Raw genomic sequence first — 17,837 nt, 5'->3', positions numbered from 1 at the left:
AATTAAGCTTAAATTCAATATTTCAGCAGGAGTACAGTCTCTAGCATGGTATTAAAAAGGTAATGTGATGTCTCCTCCCTCAAAAGTCCCCCTCCCAAACTAGCAGGTAAATGAAATTCTGGTGTACAGTACTCAAAGATAATTAGCTAACATAATTTTTAGCATCAAATCTTATTCAGGCCTCTGTGTTTCTACAGAATGGTTTTCTAGCTGCCTGCATGCCTCCTTCAAACTGATGCCATGAATCAGCCGTCACCAACTTGATGCCTTCAATGTATTTGGATGTCACCTCCCCCCCTCCCCCAATGCTTACCCATGCTGTCTAAGAATTCTGGAGATTAAAATCCCAGCACATCCAGAGGGCATCAGAATAGGGAAGACTGCTATAAAACATCCTGGATTCTGGCTGACATTTGCTACACCAGTTGTAGAGAAGGACATGATCTAGACCATCTGTAAAACTGATGCTGGAGTTTATTAATATGAAGAGCAGCCTAAGGTTGGTACGCCCCTCCAGGCCCATTTATTGCCTTCTGATTTAGCGAATACCCTTTTTGTTAATTGATTCTTTCTAGTAAGTCCTCAAATGAACTGTGCATCAGATCAATCTGTCCCTACTTTTATAGATGGGTTGGAAAGGAAGCCAGAAGCCAGAAGCAGACTTTGAAAATTCTTTCCAATGAAAGAAATACTGTCGGTATTTTCTTACTATTTTCTAAAGAGTAAAGCTTTCTGTGTGGATGGTTTTTTTTAATTTTTATTTATTTATCAATTGCCTTGTGTATTGTCATGCAAACCTAGGAGGCAAATGTTTTTATTAAAAGATCGGAAGACCCTTGCTTCCCACAGAGCATTCTAGGGTACATCCACTCTACGGATTACAGTTATGGCTTGTGAAGCGCACACATGATTTTCTTAAAATAGGTCTCCTTTTATTTCTTACATAGAAGTGGTTTGCATCAAGCTATATCTAGGTGGTAACTATAGTTATTTAAAGTGGTCATAGAAGAGGAGGAAAAAACCACAGGCTTTGCAGATACAAATAAATAAATAAATAAAATAAAAAAATCAGGCACTGCAATATCTTCCAGGAAATGTGTAATGCAAATATTTTTCCTGCAGTCCCTGAATTGAATGTGCATTCCCTCTTCAAGCTGGTTTCCCAGGATCAGGCGTCTGCTAGGTTCCTCTTTGTTGTCTAACAAGTTCCTCTTACGCTACTCCGTTTCTTGGCCATCTTTTCTGAAGTGGGCTGAAAGCTCTTCTTCCAGAACAGAATGCAAAGGGGACGGGAATCTTTTCCACTCTTCTCACTTGTTCTCTGCTGCTGTGATTGGGGTCTGGCTGAGCAGCCTTGGAACACGGCTTTGAAAATAACCTTCTCCTGTTTACCCCAGAACTTGTGCTGGAAGAAGAAGAGGTTTGACACATTTTAATTTTTTTTAAATCAAAATCAAAATAGAGAAGCTATTTCTGAGGAGGGCTTTTCTTTCTGTTGATTAAAATCCCAGGGACTGAAATTCAACAAAAACTGCAGGCAGCCTTTATAAATTTATCTCATGCCAGTTTAACGGTGTTTGTTAAATAACAGTCCACGTAAGAAAGCCTTATGGTTTCAGAAAGCTAATTTTACTTGTATCTTGACAGATGCTAAATGAAAGGAAGAAGCCCCTGTGACACACATTTCCTGATCTGGGTTATGGCCACTCACCAATTAGCCACACACAGAAATCACTTTCAACCAAACATGGAAACACATTAGGTTGTTGTGGAATACATGGAGATCCAATGAATTTAAAAGTAGCTGCAAAACATTACTGGTCATAATGAACATTTGCGTGCTATCTGTCTCTGTCTCTCTCTTTCACACACACACAGGCACATCCCTGTTTACCTAGTTTCTTCTCAACTAAGCTGCCAAGCTCTAGTTAGGGCAGGGGTTCTTAACCTTTTTACCACTAGTCCTCTTGTTAATAAACACTTCCCCTAAAAATCCAATACCAAAATGAACAATGAAAACAATACAAAGAGGTTTTGGGAAAGGTGGATTGCAGGAACTGTGTATGTCTAGTCTACCAAATAGAAGGACTGAGGGAGACACGATAGCAGTCTTTCAATATTTGAGAGGCTGTCACAAAATACAGACGGTCGACTTATTCTCCAAAGCACCAGTGGGCAGGATAAGAAGCAACAGATGGAAACTTATCAAAGAGAGATCCAACCTACAACTAAGAAATTTTCTTAGTGAGAAGTGAGAAGAGTTAATCAGTGAAATGAGTTGCTTCCAGAAATTGTGGGTGCTCCAACACTGGAGATTTTAAAGAAGAGATTGGAGCGGAATTTGTCCGGAATGGTATAGATTTTCCTGCTTGGGCAAGGGGTTGGACTAGAAGACCTCCAAGGCTCTTTCAGTTATTCTGTATTCTGTATACAGTAACAATGTAACTCAAAGCTTCTTCCTGGGTCTCTATTTGCACCTCCCCAAGGAAGGGGAAACCCTGAGTAAGGGTGACAGAAGCCATCAAGTGCTGGATTCAGAATAACTCAGAGAGTGGGTAGGCTTCAAGACTTGAAGCAACCTCTACAGGAGAATGTCAAAGAAGTCAAAGCTACCATTGGTTTCTACTTGACCTCTGAGCGCAGTTCAACATGCTGGTTATCTTCTATAAAGCTATATATGGCATGGTGGTTGTTCAGTTGCTAAGTCATGTCTGACTCTTGGCAACCCCTTGGACCATAGCACATCAGTCTCCCCTGCCCTCCATTTTTCTCCTGGAGTTTGCCCAAATTCATGTTCATTGCACTGATGACACTATCTGATCATCTCATCCTCTGCCGTCTCCTTCTCCTTCAGTCTTTCCCAGTGTCAGGGTATTTTTCAATGAGTTCTTTCTTCTCAATAGGTGACCAGTATTTGACTTTCGGCATTACTATCTGTCCTTCTTAAAAACAGCCAGGATTGATTTCCTTTAGGATTGACTCATTTAATCTTCTTGCAGTCGAAGAGACTCTCAAGAGTCTTCTTCAGCACCACAATTCAAAAACATCAATTCTTTGGCGCTCAGGCTTCCTTATGGTCCAACTTTCAGAGCCATACATTACTACTGGGAAAAATATAGCTTTGGCTATACAGACCTTAGTTAGCAAGGTCATGTCTCTGCTTTTTAATATGCTGTCTACATTTGCCATAGTATATGGAAGGGTAGGCAACCTTGGCTCGTTAATGACTCGTGGACTTCAACTCCCAGAATTCCTGAGCCAGCCATGCTGAGCCATGCTGGCTCAGGAATTCTGGGAGTTGAAGTCCACGAGTCATAAAAGAGCCAAGGTTGCTTACCCCTGGTATATGGCATGACACCAGGCTGTATCAAGGACTACTTTACTAAATATGGTTCTGCCCCTCCTGTCCCACCAAATGGAGAAGGCCTGCTCGAAGTCCCACCCCCATAGCAAGGATGTGGACCAGAAGAAAGGCCTCTTCAGTAATGGCCTCCATCTAATGGGGATATACTTTGCTGTTGTTCTCTTGACATTTGAAAGGCACAAAGACATTTCAGTGAGCATTTGGCCATTTGTGAGGAATTGTGGGTATAATTTTTGTTTCTGTTTTTAATTTATAATGTTATGTTATTATAGATAAATCATATTATCATAAAATTATATTATAATCTTGTCCATGGCCTAAAGTCTTTTAGATTGGAAAGGTAAGGTAAAAATAAAATATAAAATAAATAAAATAAAATAAAATAAAAAAGTTAAAATTTTTTGTGTCATCTGCTTAGAGAAACAACAGTCCCCAGCACTTTATTATCTCATTGACACTTATTGATGATCAAATTAACCTTGGTCCCTCCTGAATTAATGAACTTCTGCACTGAGGATTCCTGGCCCCATACTTGCCATTGTTGAGCCCTGAAGCTTCTGCTGTGAAATTAACAAGCAGAGACCTTCGCTGATAAAACAAACAGTTTTTCCGATTTTCCATTGGCTTTGAAGCCTACTGAGGAAAGTCATTTGACACATACAGACCCCAAAAAATAAAATAAAATCTCATTTAGGTTTCAATTGTCTTGCCGCTTTTTTTTTGCTGGCTGTATAATCATTTTAAAAATTAATAGCTCTATTGGTAGGATGAAGGTGCAAAGCATTAAATTGACAGTGGTTGTAAAATATATATTAACAATTCTAAGTAAGTGAGCATTTCATATTTAGGTTTACGCATCTCTTAAATTTTTTAAGCTACTCCATAAATAATATATTACGGACCAAGTATATGAATGTGACAAGAATGCATTGTTGACATATATTGTCTGACAGCCTAAAGCTATATTGCCAGATAAAATATCATAATGGATATTCATTAGTTTCTCTAAAAGTGGAACTACTCTTAGCTTGTTGAGCTTCATACATGGTGAGCATGTCCCTGTGTTAGATTATTATTTTTCTGAGTTGTATGAGTAGTACACTATATCAGGGTGGGTGATCTGCACCTACAAGAACCACACTTAACCCCGCCTTGCAACCTTCAAAGTATTCTCAATTTGGGGGGGGCTGAAATTTAGGAGCAAGAATGCTCATATTTGGTGGTTTTTTCCTATGTTTTGCTAAAATAATATGCAAATAAGTGAATTAATTCCTTGTTTGCTCCGTAAACTTACCTTTTCATCAGATGGGCTCCACATTTCAGTCCCTCTCCCGGTGAGTCCAAAGCATTCTTGCCTTTGCTGCTGATAACACTTGGGGCCTGATTTTAATAAGCAGCTGTAGAAAGTTTGCTTGCTCCACTTTACAAATTTAGTAAGTACCATAAATTTGGGGTTTAATGACATAACTTTTTATTCTATATTTTAATTTAGTTGCTCTAAATAGTTAACTAGCTAAACTAATTTTATACATTGGTATTAATTTTCTGTAATGTCTACCGTATGCTGTGTTCAGTTTGGTTAAAAATCAACATATCTTTATATAAAACAATGGGAATTTAAGACATGATGCTATGTCTTAATTTAATTCTCCCCTCCTTTTTCATTGGTGGATTTTATTAATAATATTAATGTTGTTACTATTCATAATTGATTTAATGGTAATAATGTTAATCCCCAGTAAATGTCACCAGAACAAATCTAGACAAGCTTTAGATTTGCACGTTCTCCCTACCTTCTTCAATACAGCAACAAGCCAAACAATTCCATAACCTTTATTTTATATTTCAGATTAATTGCAGCTTGCTGTGCTGTCTGACCTTGGAGGAAGAATATAACTCTTAACTTGGATAAATGGAAAGAAGCCAACTTCATTTAAGAGTTTATGACTTTGTTTTATTTTGATTAACCATAATTACAATCAACCATAGCTTAGAGTTTGGACAACAAGCTAAACTAGAGATAATCTAAAAGACACATGAGCCACATGAGAAGTATATTCATTAAGTAAAAGAAGACGGAGCTATGAATTCAATGTTTTTGTTTTTCATGACATAGACTGGCATTTGCTAACTTCAGGCGTGATGGTGGTTACCCATTTAGACAGTTTTAAAGGAGAATTGGACAGATTCATGGAGGATCAGTTTAATAGTGGCTACTAGGCTTAATGACTATGATTTCAGAATCCTAGGCAGCAAGCCTGGAAAACCAGCTGCTGGGGAAAAAAAACATGGAAGGGGATTATAACTTTTCTGTATCTCTTTGTAGGTTTCTCAGATACCCCTGGTTGGGTCCATTCTGGACTAGACATGACTTTGGCCTAGTCCACAAGACCCTTCTTATATTTTTAGAAATGGCAATTAGCCCCAGATATTCAGAATACTTTTGCTATTATCATTGCACGTATTCACCGATACCCACTGAGAAGACTGTGGGGCCTTTTCACACTTGAAACTGGCTCAAGTGCCAGGGAAGCAGCCTATATTTATCTTTTCCACGCTGCGAGAACCCAAGTGTCGTACTAACATAGTTGCAGCAAATATAAGCCCACTCAGCTGCTGATGCAAATAAAAGAAAATGCTCTCCCCTCCCCCCCTTTTTTAAACATACAGGATGATTTGCAATGGAAGCAGCAAATAATTAAAAATGGCTAGAAGCCTATATGTGTTGCTTGGTAGCAGTATAGTTATTTTTCATCTTTTCTTTTTTAATATTCTGTTTGCAGGAATGGTGAACAGAGCATCTAAAATAACCACTTTCACATTGCAACAAACACATCATCATTTGCTTAAAAAGAGTTATAATTACAGTTGACGAAGCATGCCCACCATAAAAATGCATTAGTTTAGCTTGACACATTAATTACCTGTTTTTGCAGATGTTTTTATATATTGTTGTGCGAACAGATTACAAAATAATTACAGGAAAGTCATATGGAAAACAAGCTAAGGGGGTGGTTTCTCGCCTAAATATTTTCATTCATGTGAATTTGTGCGAGGCACAGCTGCAGTATAGCAAATGGGGAGAGAGAGAGAGAGAGAGAGAAACAGGAGGAATCTCGAAGTGTTTTTATTTGAAGGTCTCTGTCATCAGCATTATCACACTTTTTATATCTTTCTTCAGAGGAGGATCTTTTAAAAAAATAAAAATAAATCAACATTACCTTATTTATAAAAGTCTGATTCAGGTAAAAACCCTCTGATCCTCATCAAATGAAACACAAATATCTGCTGCTATCAAGGAAGACATCTAAATAGAAAATGAATATTTTGTTTGAAGAAAGATGACCTTGCTTGATTGTGTTATAAAGACTAATTAAAAGCTTTAATATACCTAACATATATTCCTAATGTTTTTTAATATAGGGCTCGGGACAGGGGGCTCGGGACAGGGGGCATTCCTCTGTCCTAGTCCTATTAGACCTCTCGGCGGCTTTCGATACCATCGACCATGGTATCTTGCTGCGGCGTCTCAGGGGATTGGGAGTGGGAGGCACAGTTTTACAGTGGTTCTCCTCCTATCTCTTGGGACGTTCGCAGTCGGTGTTGGCAGGGGGGCAGAGGTCGACCGCGAGGTCTCTCATTTGTGGAGTTCCTCAGGGGTCGGTCCTCTCGCCTCTCCTGTTCAACATCTACATGAAGCCGCTGGGTGAGATCATTCGTGGCTTTGGAGTTGGGTATCATCAGTACGCTGATGATACCCAACTTTTCTTTTCGACCCCAAACCACCCCAGTGATGCCCTCAACGTGATGTCCCGTTGCCTGGAGGCGGTTCGGGTCTGGATGGGGAGGAACAGACTCCAGCTCAACCCCGACAAGACTGAGTGGCTTTGCATACCTTCGTCCCGGGTTTATTCGGACATTCCACCTCTAGTTATGGGGGGTGAACTATTACCCCCCGTAGATAGGGCTCGCAACTTGGGGGTCCTCCTAGATTCACGGCTCACTTTGGAAGACCATATAGGAGCCGTGACTAGGGGGGCCTTCGCACAGGTTCGCCTGGTGCGTCAGTTGCGGCCCTATCTTAGCCGGGACGATTTATGCACGGTCACTCATGCGCTCGTGTCCTCTCGTCTGGACTACTGCAACGCTCTCTACATGGGGCTGCCCTTGAGGACTACTCGGAAGCTCCAACTGGTACAGAATGCAGCCGCGAGAGTGGTGTTGGGAGTCTCCCGATACTCCCACGTTACGCCTCTGCTCCGTGAGCTGCATTGGTTGCCAGTTGTCTTCCGGGTGAGATTCAAGGTACTGATAACGGTATTTAAAGCACTCCATGGCATGGGGCCGGAGTACCTCAGGGAACATCTGCTGCCGGCATCAAGCTCCCTGCGCCCTGTGCGTTCCCACAGAGAGGGCCTCCTCAGGGTGCCACCGATCAGAGAATGTCGATTGGTGGCCCCCAGGGGGAGATCCTTCTCTGTGGGCGCTCCGGAGCTGTGGAATCAGCTACCGGTTGAGCTCCGGATGGCGCCCGATCTTCGCTCCTTTCGTCGCGATCTCAAGACATTTCTGTTTGTACAAGCCGGCCTAGCCTGAGGGGGAGTGTTGGGGTTATTTTATTTTTCGTTTTTTAACTTTTCTGGGGGTTTTTAGTGTTGTATTTATATTGTTTTTAACTAGGGCAATTTGTTTAATCTTTTTTTTTTTTTAATGTTTGTATTCGCTATTTTATTCTGCCCTGTGAACCGCCCTGAGTCCTCAGGGAGAAGGGCGGTATATAAATGTTATTAAATAATAAATAAAAAATAAAATATTTTTTTTAAAAAATCAAAAAGCATAAAAATCTCAAGGATTATTCAGAAGTAATGTGACTTCATGCTCTGTTGAAAATCTCAGGGCACGTGAAGGCAATGAAAACTCGACTATTTAAGAATCATTAATTGCAACTTTGGCATTTATTTTTTTTAGCAATACAGTTAGAGGTATTATTTTTTTTAGCAGGGATGTTATTTCAGGGCCAAACATTGATTGTTATAAATAATTGATATTGTAATTCTTTCATTTAAGGAGAAACAAGACATAACTGAAAAATAACACATTAAAAATATTTACATTATGAGATATTAAGTAATTACCGGTAATTATATTATATAACATTCAACCCATGTAATAGTAAAATGAAAATCTAAAATTTGGCATATCTGAAAATTTTAAGACAATTCTAAGTCCAGTGAGTGAGTATCTGAGAATAATAGGAGGAACAAAAGAGGATAGAAATTCACTAATTTGGTACTGTCATAACCTATTACACATTATATAGCTAATCCCTAGATTGTGTAGTGTCTTTTTGTTTCTTTCTGGGTATATGAGTGTCTAGGACTTTTAAGATAAAAAATAAGTGTGCCATAGGAATTTGAAGGTTTAAGCCTCCCATTACAACATCATAAAATCCTAAAAAAATGAGAATATACTTTTTATTGGCCATATCTATGTGAGGAAGGAGGTGCTTCACCCCCCTGCTCCCTGCTAGGCAGCTAGGTTTTGTGAAAATTTGTTCTTGTATAGGAGTGTGTGTTTGCTGTGATTGATTTTATATATTACAGGCAAGATTTTATGAAAACAATGGGAAAACATTATCTCATGGGGATATGTTTGTACTGACATTGGAATAGAGAGGAAAATAAATTGCAGTAGCTCAAGGCAAGACCCCCCACTCTCCAATGCTTTTGGAAGAGTGTGAAGGCTTGGCTCTGTTGTCTTGCATGGGGATCTCAGAGGAACGCACAATCTTGGGGTTGGTTAATGCCTTGAGAGTCCTCCCCCTGCCCTTTTAACTTTGATTATTCTATCCTTGTTTTAATGGCCTCCTTTTATTGAAATACAGGTAGTCCTTGACTTACGATCACAATCGAGCCCCAAATTTTTGATGCTAAGTGAGACATTTGTTAAGGGAATTTTGCTCCATTTTACAACCTTCCTTGCCACAGTTGTTAAGTGAATCACTGCAGTTGTTAAATTAGTAATACGGTTGTTAAGTGAATGTGGTTTTCCCATTGACTTTGCTTGTCAGAAGATTGTAAAAGGTGATCACTTGACACTGGGACACTACAACAATCATAAATGTGAGTCAGTTTGCAAGCATCTTAATTATGATCGGGATCATGGGGATGCTGCAACAATGTTAAAAACAGTCGTAAGTCAATTTTTTCAGTGCTGTTATAACTTTGAACAGTCACTAAATGAACTGTTGTAAGTCAAGGATTACTTGTAATGGAATTTTACATATTTTTTATATAAAATTTCAAGACATATATCAAATTTACATCTCTGTGAGATGTGAGCAATCTGACAGATCTGAGTGAGATGGGCAGTTTCTAAATTTAAACAGGATCTAGGATTGGAAGGACTACACATTACCGTGGATCATATTAGGGAATCTGTAGAACAGTTATATGGAAAAAAAGTAAAGGCTGGGATAAGTAGATCTTACATGTTTGGAGTGGAGGGTGAAAGAGTTTCCATAAACTTTTTGTGAAATAGGATTCTGTTACAGAAAAAAATGGGTTCAGTAGCATTGTTCTGCGTTTTTGATGTTCAGACATTGTCATAGACGTTTGCACATGGGTGTCTAGTGATATAATATCTTAACTATAGTAGCCAATTTTTGATGAACATCCTGTGGTAGCCATTTGGTGATAGGAGAAACAATGCATTTAAATTTCTATTGTGATTACTTTTCCAGAAAAAAGATTTGTGTCTTGAAATTTCTTGGACTATAACTGAAAAAGAAATTGTTGCAGAGTGTTCAGGCTTATAAATATATTCCTTTATGGTACACAGGAGAATCAAGTCCAACTCGTCGTGAAGCAGTGAAGAGGAAGACTTCAGAATATCTGATGAGAGCAGAAAAAATTTCCAGTCTTTACTGTAGACCCTCATCAGAAGATGCCTCAGTACTTGGCGTAGGTTTTTTTTATTTCTAAAATACTTTAATTTTTTGTATTTATGTACACATATGTACATATGTTGTGTCTATTTCACAACTGATTGAATTTATGATTAACAGTACCAAAAATATAAATGTGATAATAAATAAATAAAGTTTATGCTAGATAAATAAATGTATATCATCAGAGTTGGTAATTGGTGGTTAGAGAAAACTGCTTATACTGTAAAGTTAGATGGCTGTTTAACTGTCAAGCCACGAAGCACGCGGGCATTCCATCCACCCTTCCCCCCCCTCACAGATGGCCATCATATTTCTAATTGTGTCATATTGGCCGGTGCTCGCCTCAATCTTGACATACCACTTCCCCCGCCCATCTCGCTCGCCGGCTGCATTCCTCCTGCTGCGCGCGGCTGCTCAGTGTTGTTGCTGGATCTTCCCCCCTCCCCCCTTTCTCCCCCCCATTGTCTTGTCCGGCGTTCTCGTCAGATTGGCATGCAGTCACGTCCGGTAGAGATCCTCTCGTCGCGCATCCCGTCTCGATTGTCTTGGTCTGAAGTACTTCCTTCGATACTGCAAAGGGGTGTGTTAATGTCCCCCTTACTTTACTCACTATGCCCTCTTGCCTTTCTGTGAGTAAATGCCCTGAATTTTTAGAATTTCTATTCCTGTGGTGCAGAGGTGATAAGAAGTTCACTTGTTTTGCTGCCCTGCACAGCTGTTCCTCCGTAGCTCCTCCAACGCCTCTTTTTCTGACTGACTAATGAACATACCTCGATACTGCAACGAGACACCGGCCTGAATCTAACGGACGTGCAACCCATTGACTTTGCTGCCTTAGAGTCTACCATCCATCATGTCAAGGCCCATGATGAAATCAAGAATTCCATCAGGCAGCGTGTAACAGGGCTTCTCATTAACCACAGACAATGTCATATCCTATCGACAACATATCGGATCGGATCGTCAATAAAGACCCGATGATGTCACTCAAAAATCAGCTTAGCAAGGCAGCGGACAAACTTAGGAGACAAGGTAAAATCCATGAGGAAGATCTGAAAGCAATTCGACCCAAGGACTACCCAAAATCCACAAACAAGGGGTTCCCGCTACGACCCATTGTGTTGTTTAGGGGCACCCCAATTTTTGGTCTGGCTAGATGGCTGAGTAGACAACTCCAGCACATAGTTGAGGACAATGCAACCACGATAAAGTCCTCAGAGGATTTCCTGGAAAGATTGCAACCGCTAAGGGTGGAAGATGATGAAGTTATGATATCTTTTGATGTGACATCTCTGTTCACCTCCATCCCACAAAACGTGCTGGTCTCCGTGATAAGCGACTTATAACAACATGAAAAACCACGACATCACAAGGCACCTAACACAGAAGATCTCATCCAACTGGTGAATTTGTGCTTTAAAATGTACTTCACATATCAGGGCACTATATACTGTACGTACAAACTAAAGGCACACCTATGGGATCCCCCATCTCGGGGATCATTGCAGAGGCTGTTCTGCAAGAACTGGAGCACAAAGCAATGACCGACTACCACCCTAAATTCTGGGTGAGGTGTGTTGATGACACATTTGCCATTATCAAATGCCAGGATAGCACCAAGTTCTTGGAGAGGTTGAACTCGATTTACCCTGACTTTCAATTCACAGCAGAACAGGAAACCAATGGCACTCTGGCATTCCTGGATGTGTTGGTCAGGCATCAACCTAACGATGCCCTCTCCACAGCTGTCTACCACAAAGCAACACATACAGACCGCATCTTACATCATGACAGTAATCACCCCGTGGCACACAAGATCAGCTGCATACGAACGTTGTTCAAAAGAATAAAGACTCACTGTACCACAACGTCAGTGAAAATTAAGGAAAAGACATACCTCTATCACATATTTAGATGGAATGGAATTGGAACACTGCTATCATGTCACCCCTTATCCTTCTCTTCATTAAACTAGACATATCCAATTCCCAGCAGCCGTTCCTTATATGTTTTAGCCTCCAGTCCCCTAATCATCTTTGTTGCTCTTCACTGCACTCTGATTCACTGACACCTTATTAAACTCCTCCCAGGAGGAGAGGGAGAGGATGGGTCAGAACAATACTTTGGTCCTGATCAGGTTGAGCTTTCCATTAAGTCAGTTTGTCAAAACAAAAAATGCTGCATTCAGAATGCAAACAGTGCAGAAATACATTATTTGAGATAAAGTGAAATGATAGTGAGGTCAGATTTGGAGAAAAAGCAGATTGGGAACATTGAAGAAGAGAAGGTGTCCTGTGGTTTTTTTTAATAAAAAAACTCCTTTAAAAGAAAGAGATAGCACTAATACGGCATTTGTAGTATTGGAATTGCTGTATTTGTTCTTGAACTCCAAGCCTAAGAGCTTTTTGACAAATCTTGGCTTTACCTCAGTAACAGCAACAATAATAAAATAATAAAATGAACTTCCCTGGGACCTTTTTGTTCATACTCTGGGAATCTTTTCTACAGCTCTGGTGTGATTGTTGATGATTGCACTGGTGTAGTAGAAATGTTAAAAATTCAGATTCCCACTTGGATCACAAAATGGCCACAGAGTCCTTGGTTTTACTTTAAACAATCCTGATAATAGTTCAAGGCAGATCTTCAGTGGAGATAGAAGAATGGTGCAGTGTTGAGCATACAGAGGAATAATCTATTGAACTGGACAGCAATTACTCTGTTTTTTAAGCCTGTTTTCATACAGAGGAAAAAAAACTGGGGGAAATCTCTTCTGTAATAGAAGTCTTCATGTAAGCTTTGAAGGATTCCTCGGTTCCCCCTCCTATTGTGGACTACTTAATTTTAACTTAATTTGTAGATATGCATAGGTGAAGGGGGACCCAGCCATAGCAGAGACTGAAGTTAAAATTCCCTTAGAGTTCTTTCCAGCATTATAATACTGATCTGCTTAATGAAAGACAAATTTCTTTATATGACAGTGAATTCTATGTGCAAATTTGCGTAATTACCAGAGGTAATTTGTCTATTTTGTCACTACTATGTGTGACCTGAAGGAGATTCCACCTATTTATGCAGAATTGTGTAGTGAAAGAATCCAGGATATAAAAAGGATGGATGTGAGAGGCCCAGGCTCAAATAATAATTTTGGTGTAGATCCTAGCTTCAGCCTTGCATTTTCAAAATCCAGTTTTCCCAGTATCCCTTTTTGCATTTTCTGGGATAAATTGAACCAAGTGCAAGCTGGAATAAAGTGGAAAAGGTACGTGTTTGAAATTTACCAAAAGCAATCTATAGCAAATTTGGGGCATTCTTATTCCCAATAATACATAGGTTAGTTTTGGCAATCCAGCCAGAGTGGAACAAACTTATTGCAGTGCCTATCAGTGTTTATTAAGTGAAAAGGTTAGGAAAAAAAGAGAAAACTATAGCAGTGTTTTTCTGTCTTTTAAAACATCTCAAGTCCTAGCCATTACTGCTGTATAACAGGATGGAATAAGGAAAACTAGTGGAGAAGTAACCTTTTTTTCTTCTAATTCTTTCAGTAATTCTACCTGGGTAATAAAATAGGCTAAAGGCCTATATTCATTCCATTCCATTCCATTCCATTCCATTCCATTCCATTCCATCCCATTCCATTCTTACCCCACTCCCCTCGAAGTTGCTCCTGAAGATTTGTGAAAATGTTAAGATTTCATCAAGCTATTTCTTCTTCTTTTAATTCGCAGACTAATATAGTTCAGCCTTTAGACTGTCCTCCGTATAAGAATTCATACTTTGCTTTTAAGCTGCCATATCAGAAGGAATGTTGCTATTGTAATTAATTTCATATTTACAGGCAGCCTTACTTTATATTAGCTTTCTTCATCCAGATTTTACCTCATTTTCTCATGAAATATAATGTTGTGTTCAGAATGGCTTGTGATAGTAGGACAAAAATAGAGTAATTTAAGTATGAAAAACATCAAACCTAGGTTTTCTCTGATAATTGCCCTGAATTAGAAAATACTTGTAAAGCATATTATCTGCCTTAAACATAATTTTAAGAATTGTAAACAGTTCTATATTAGATTAGATTAGATTAGATTAGATTTATTGAGTTTATATGCCGCCCTTCTCCCTAAAGACTCAGGGCGGCTCACAACAAAAAATTTAAGGAACATGGAATACAAAATTTAAAAAAGAATTAAACAATAAATGTAATAGATACATGACAATTTAACTCAATAAAAGCCAAATTTAAAAAACATAATCAGTCCAGACCTGCTTGTTGGAATAACCAAGTCTTCAGGTCACGGCGGAAAGACCGAAGGTCAGGGGCCGTCCGCAGCTCCAGAGGCAGTTCATTCCAGAGGGTCGGCGCGCCCACAGAGAAGGCTCTTTCCCTGGGAGTTGCCAGACGGCATTCCCTGGCCAACGGCATCCTGAGGAGGCCGACTCTGTGGGAGCGGACCAGGCGATGGGAGGTTGCAAATTAATAACAGAGTTCTGCTATACAAAATAAAATAACACAAGTCTTTCTGTGATTTCACTGGAGAAGTTCCCTAGTGTGTTCCCTCAATAGTATACCTAGATTTAGGACACGTAATAAACTCTTACGACTTAATGAGAGTCTGCAAATTCTTGCCTACAGAAGTTAACTGGAAACTGGTTAACTTATGTAGAGGACCGAGATGGCAGAACCCGGAAGTGCAAAGTGGCCTATTCCATTTCAGATTGCAGTTTTGAGTGGCATGTATTGCCATCAGGTTGGTGATTATAAAGATGATAGGCAACTGAAGATGACAAGGAGAATGAATGCTTCCATGTAGACGAGGAAAATGATTAATATTCAGTTGTGTGTCTTTATTTATGGGTCATTTGTTGTATTCTTAGGGTAATACATTCCTTGAAATTCTGTAGTAATCTCATCAAGGTTGAAAACTTTAAAAAAAAATATTCATTTAGCAACAAAAATATTTGTCCTCAAGCTTTCTTTCAAGTGAAGGCATCGCACACAATATTATTTATGAATATGCTTTATTTTATGGCTCCATTTCTGTTCCTTTATAATTTGAGTAATTAATGTGTATGAATAAGGTCTCCAGCATTGTACCCAAGTTTTCCTGCTTGCATAAAGTACTAGGGAACTCTGTGAATTGTGAATATTTAAAAAACATTAATATTCCTTTTTACCCTATATGCATTTTCATCTCTTTGCAAATTATTTACTATCAACTTATTTTTCCCCCCTCTTTGCATTAAGGACAAACAGAAAACTTCTTTCATCTGCCTTCCCTCCGATTTATGATAAATTTAGTTTCCTTCAGCCTGGCATTTTGCTTCAGCAGGCAACCTTCCTTCAAGTACCACCCTGATTGATGTTGTAATCTTTGATATCTTCCATTAGCCTCCAGGATCACTAAGTTCAAGGCCTTCTTGGAACCTAAGGAGCCCTGCCGAGGAACTGAAGGCCTTTCGAGTCCTTGGGGTGATTGACAAGGTAATTCTTCAGTGTCTCTTCAAGAGTTCAGTCATAAATCGACTGCATGCTGACATTCTGTCTTTGAAGCTGCTGTTCTTAAGGATATGAAACAAAGGAGGAAAATGACTCTGAATGCATCTGCACTTTAAAATAACAAAAGTAGAAGGAAAAGGAAGGCTTTTATCTAAGCAATTCATGTAAGGTCATGCAAAATATATTTGAGTAAAAGAATTATGTTTGGTTCCATTCTGTGAGAAGGGCCTTGTTTTTTTAAAAAAAAAGAATTGCTCTGCGCGCTTTCAGAAAGTTGCCAAGATGGTACCAGGGGACAAACAACTTTGAAACTTGGCAAATTCGACAGCCATAACTCAAAAACTGAGTTCAAATACCAGCAAAGTTTTTCTTCAGCATTGTTTATTACATTTTTGTTAGAGCCAATTATTTATTCTTTTTTCTAGATCTGCTGGTTCTTCTTTCCTCAAATCTCCCAGTGATACAAATAATGAATGAGATTTGGCTAACTGAAATACCTAAAATAAAGCTGCTATGAGTTTGGTCTAGTGCAGGGGTACCTCAGCTCTTTTATGACTCATGGACTTCAACTGCCAGAATTCCTGAGTCAGCTGACTCAGGAATTCTGGCAGTTGAAGTCCATGAGTCATAAAAGAGCCAAGGTTGCCTACCCGTGGTCTAGTGGTTAAGGCACCAGGTTAGAAACCAGCGGACTGTGAGACTTGCCTTTGGCATGAAAGCCACGAAAGCCAGCTGGGTGACTTTGGGCCAGTCATTTTCTTTCAGCCTATGAAACAACCACCACAGTCACCATCTTGGCTTATTTATAAAAATAATAAAGGCAAGATATGAAAGTCTAAAAATGGTTGTTAATGTTTAACGATGCTAGATATTGTATTATCAAATCAAACTGGGTTAATAGGTTATAAAGAAAGATACTGATGGCAAATAGTTGGTATAGCCAACATTTTGAGCTAAATGTTGAAAATCCTTGGTTCCAGTGTCAATTCATTCAAAGCTTTTATTAGTTATTGATAGACAATTAGACCTTAGGATTGTTTGAATTCTTGAAATAGATTTGCAAAATTCCTAGGACAAATATAACAACAACAACAATAATAATAATAGGTTGGAAGGGACCTTGGAGGTCATCTAGTCCAACCCTGAAGCAGCTACAAGGACTTTTTAAAGTTTTTTTTGATGATGATGATGATGATGGAAGGGACCTTGGAGGTCATCTAGTCTAACCCTCTGCTCAGACAGGAAACCCTATACCATTTCAGACAAATGGCTGTCCAGTCTCTTCTTAAAAACTTCCAGTGTTGGAGCATTCACAGCTTCTGGAGGCAGGTTGTTCCACTGGTTAATTGTTCTAACTGTCAGGAAGTTTCTCCTTAGTTCTAGGTTGCTTCTCTCTTTGGTTAGTTTCCATCTGTTGCTTCTTGTCCTGCCTTCAGGCACTTTGGAAATAGCTTGACTCCCTCTTCTTTGTGGCACTTAGATATTGGAACACTGCTATCATGTCACCCCTAGTCCTTCTCTTCATTAAACTAGACATACCCAATTCCAGAAACCGTTCCTTATATGTTTTAGCCTCCAGTCGTCTAATCATATGGAAGATACTATAGCAATATTAAAGTATAGAAAACCAAGGAATAAATATACAATGTTTATGTGTTCCTATGATTTTCCGTGAGTTCCTTGAGAGAGTTAAAATGCCTTTTAAAGGCTGTTGTAGAAAAATATATTTAGTTGGATACTAAACATTGTTAGTCTTCTTAAAAATATACAATGTCCCATGGTATGTGAACTAGTATCAGAGACTAAATTCTAGTGGAAGCTGAAGTTGGTACACATTTGCTAGAAGTGAGAAGTGAGCAGGATGGATTAGAGTGACTAGGATAGAACCAACCACTTTACAGTATATTTGTTTTTTTCTTGTTAAGAAAGTGAAAAAATAAAAATGCAGCAGGCCTATGGGATTTTGGCTGACTCAAGGTAATCCTTGTAGCAAATGGGCTAATCAAATCAGGAATGGCCAATTGGTTACT

The 17,837-nt window shown here is 39.2% G+C and overlaps 1 protein-coding gene across 2 annotated transcripts in view; it reads left to right on the top strand.

The window, feature by feature from the left end:
* RPS6KC1 (ribosomal protein S6 kinase C1) overlaps positions 1 to 17,837 on the top strand; it is a 100,441-nt gene that overhangs the window by 38,700 nt on the left and 43,904 nt on the right. For both annotated transcript variants that reach the window (XM_081323475.1, XM_081323474.1), the window contains exons 8-9: positions 10,205 to 10,326; positions 15,700 to 15,792. In XM_081323475.1, coding sequence (XP_081179601.1) covers positions 10,205 to 10,326; positions 15,700 to 15,792 — 215 coding nt within the window. The remainder of the gene's footprint in view (positions 1 to 10,204; positions 10,327 to 15,699; positions 15,793 to 17,837) is intronic.

Source organism: Vipera berus (genome assembly GCF_964194415.1).
Source record: "Vipera berus genome assembly, chromosome: 1".
Taxonomy (NCBI): Eukaryota; Metazoa; Chordata; class Lepidosauria; order Squamata; family Viperidae; genus Vipera; species Vipera berus.
Note: the sequence above shows the minus strand (reverse complement) of the source record. Positions and strands in the feature narration are given on the sequence as shown.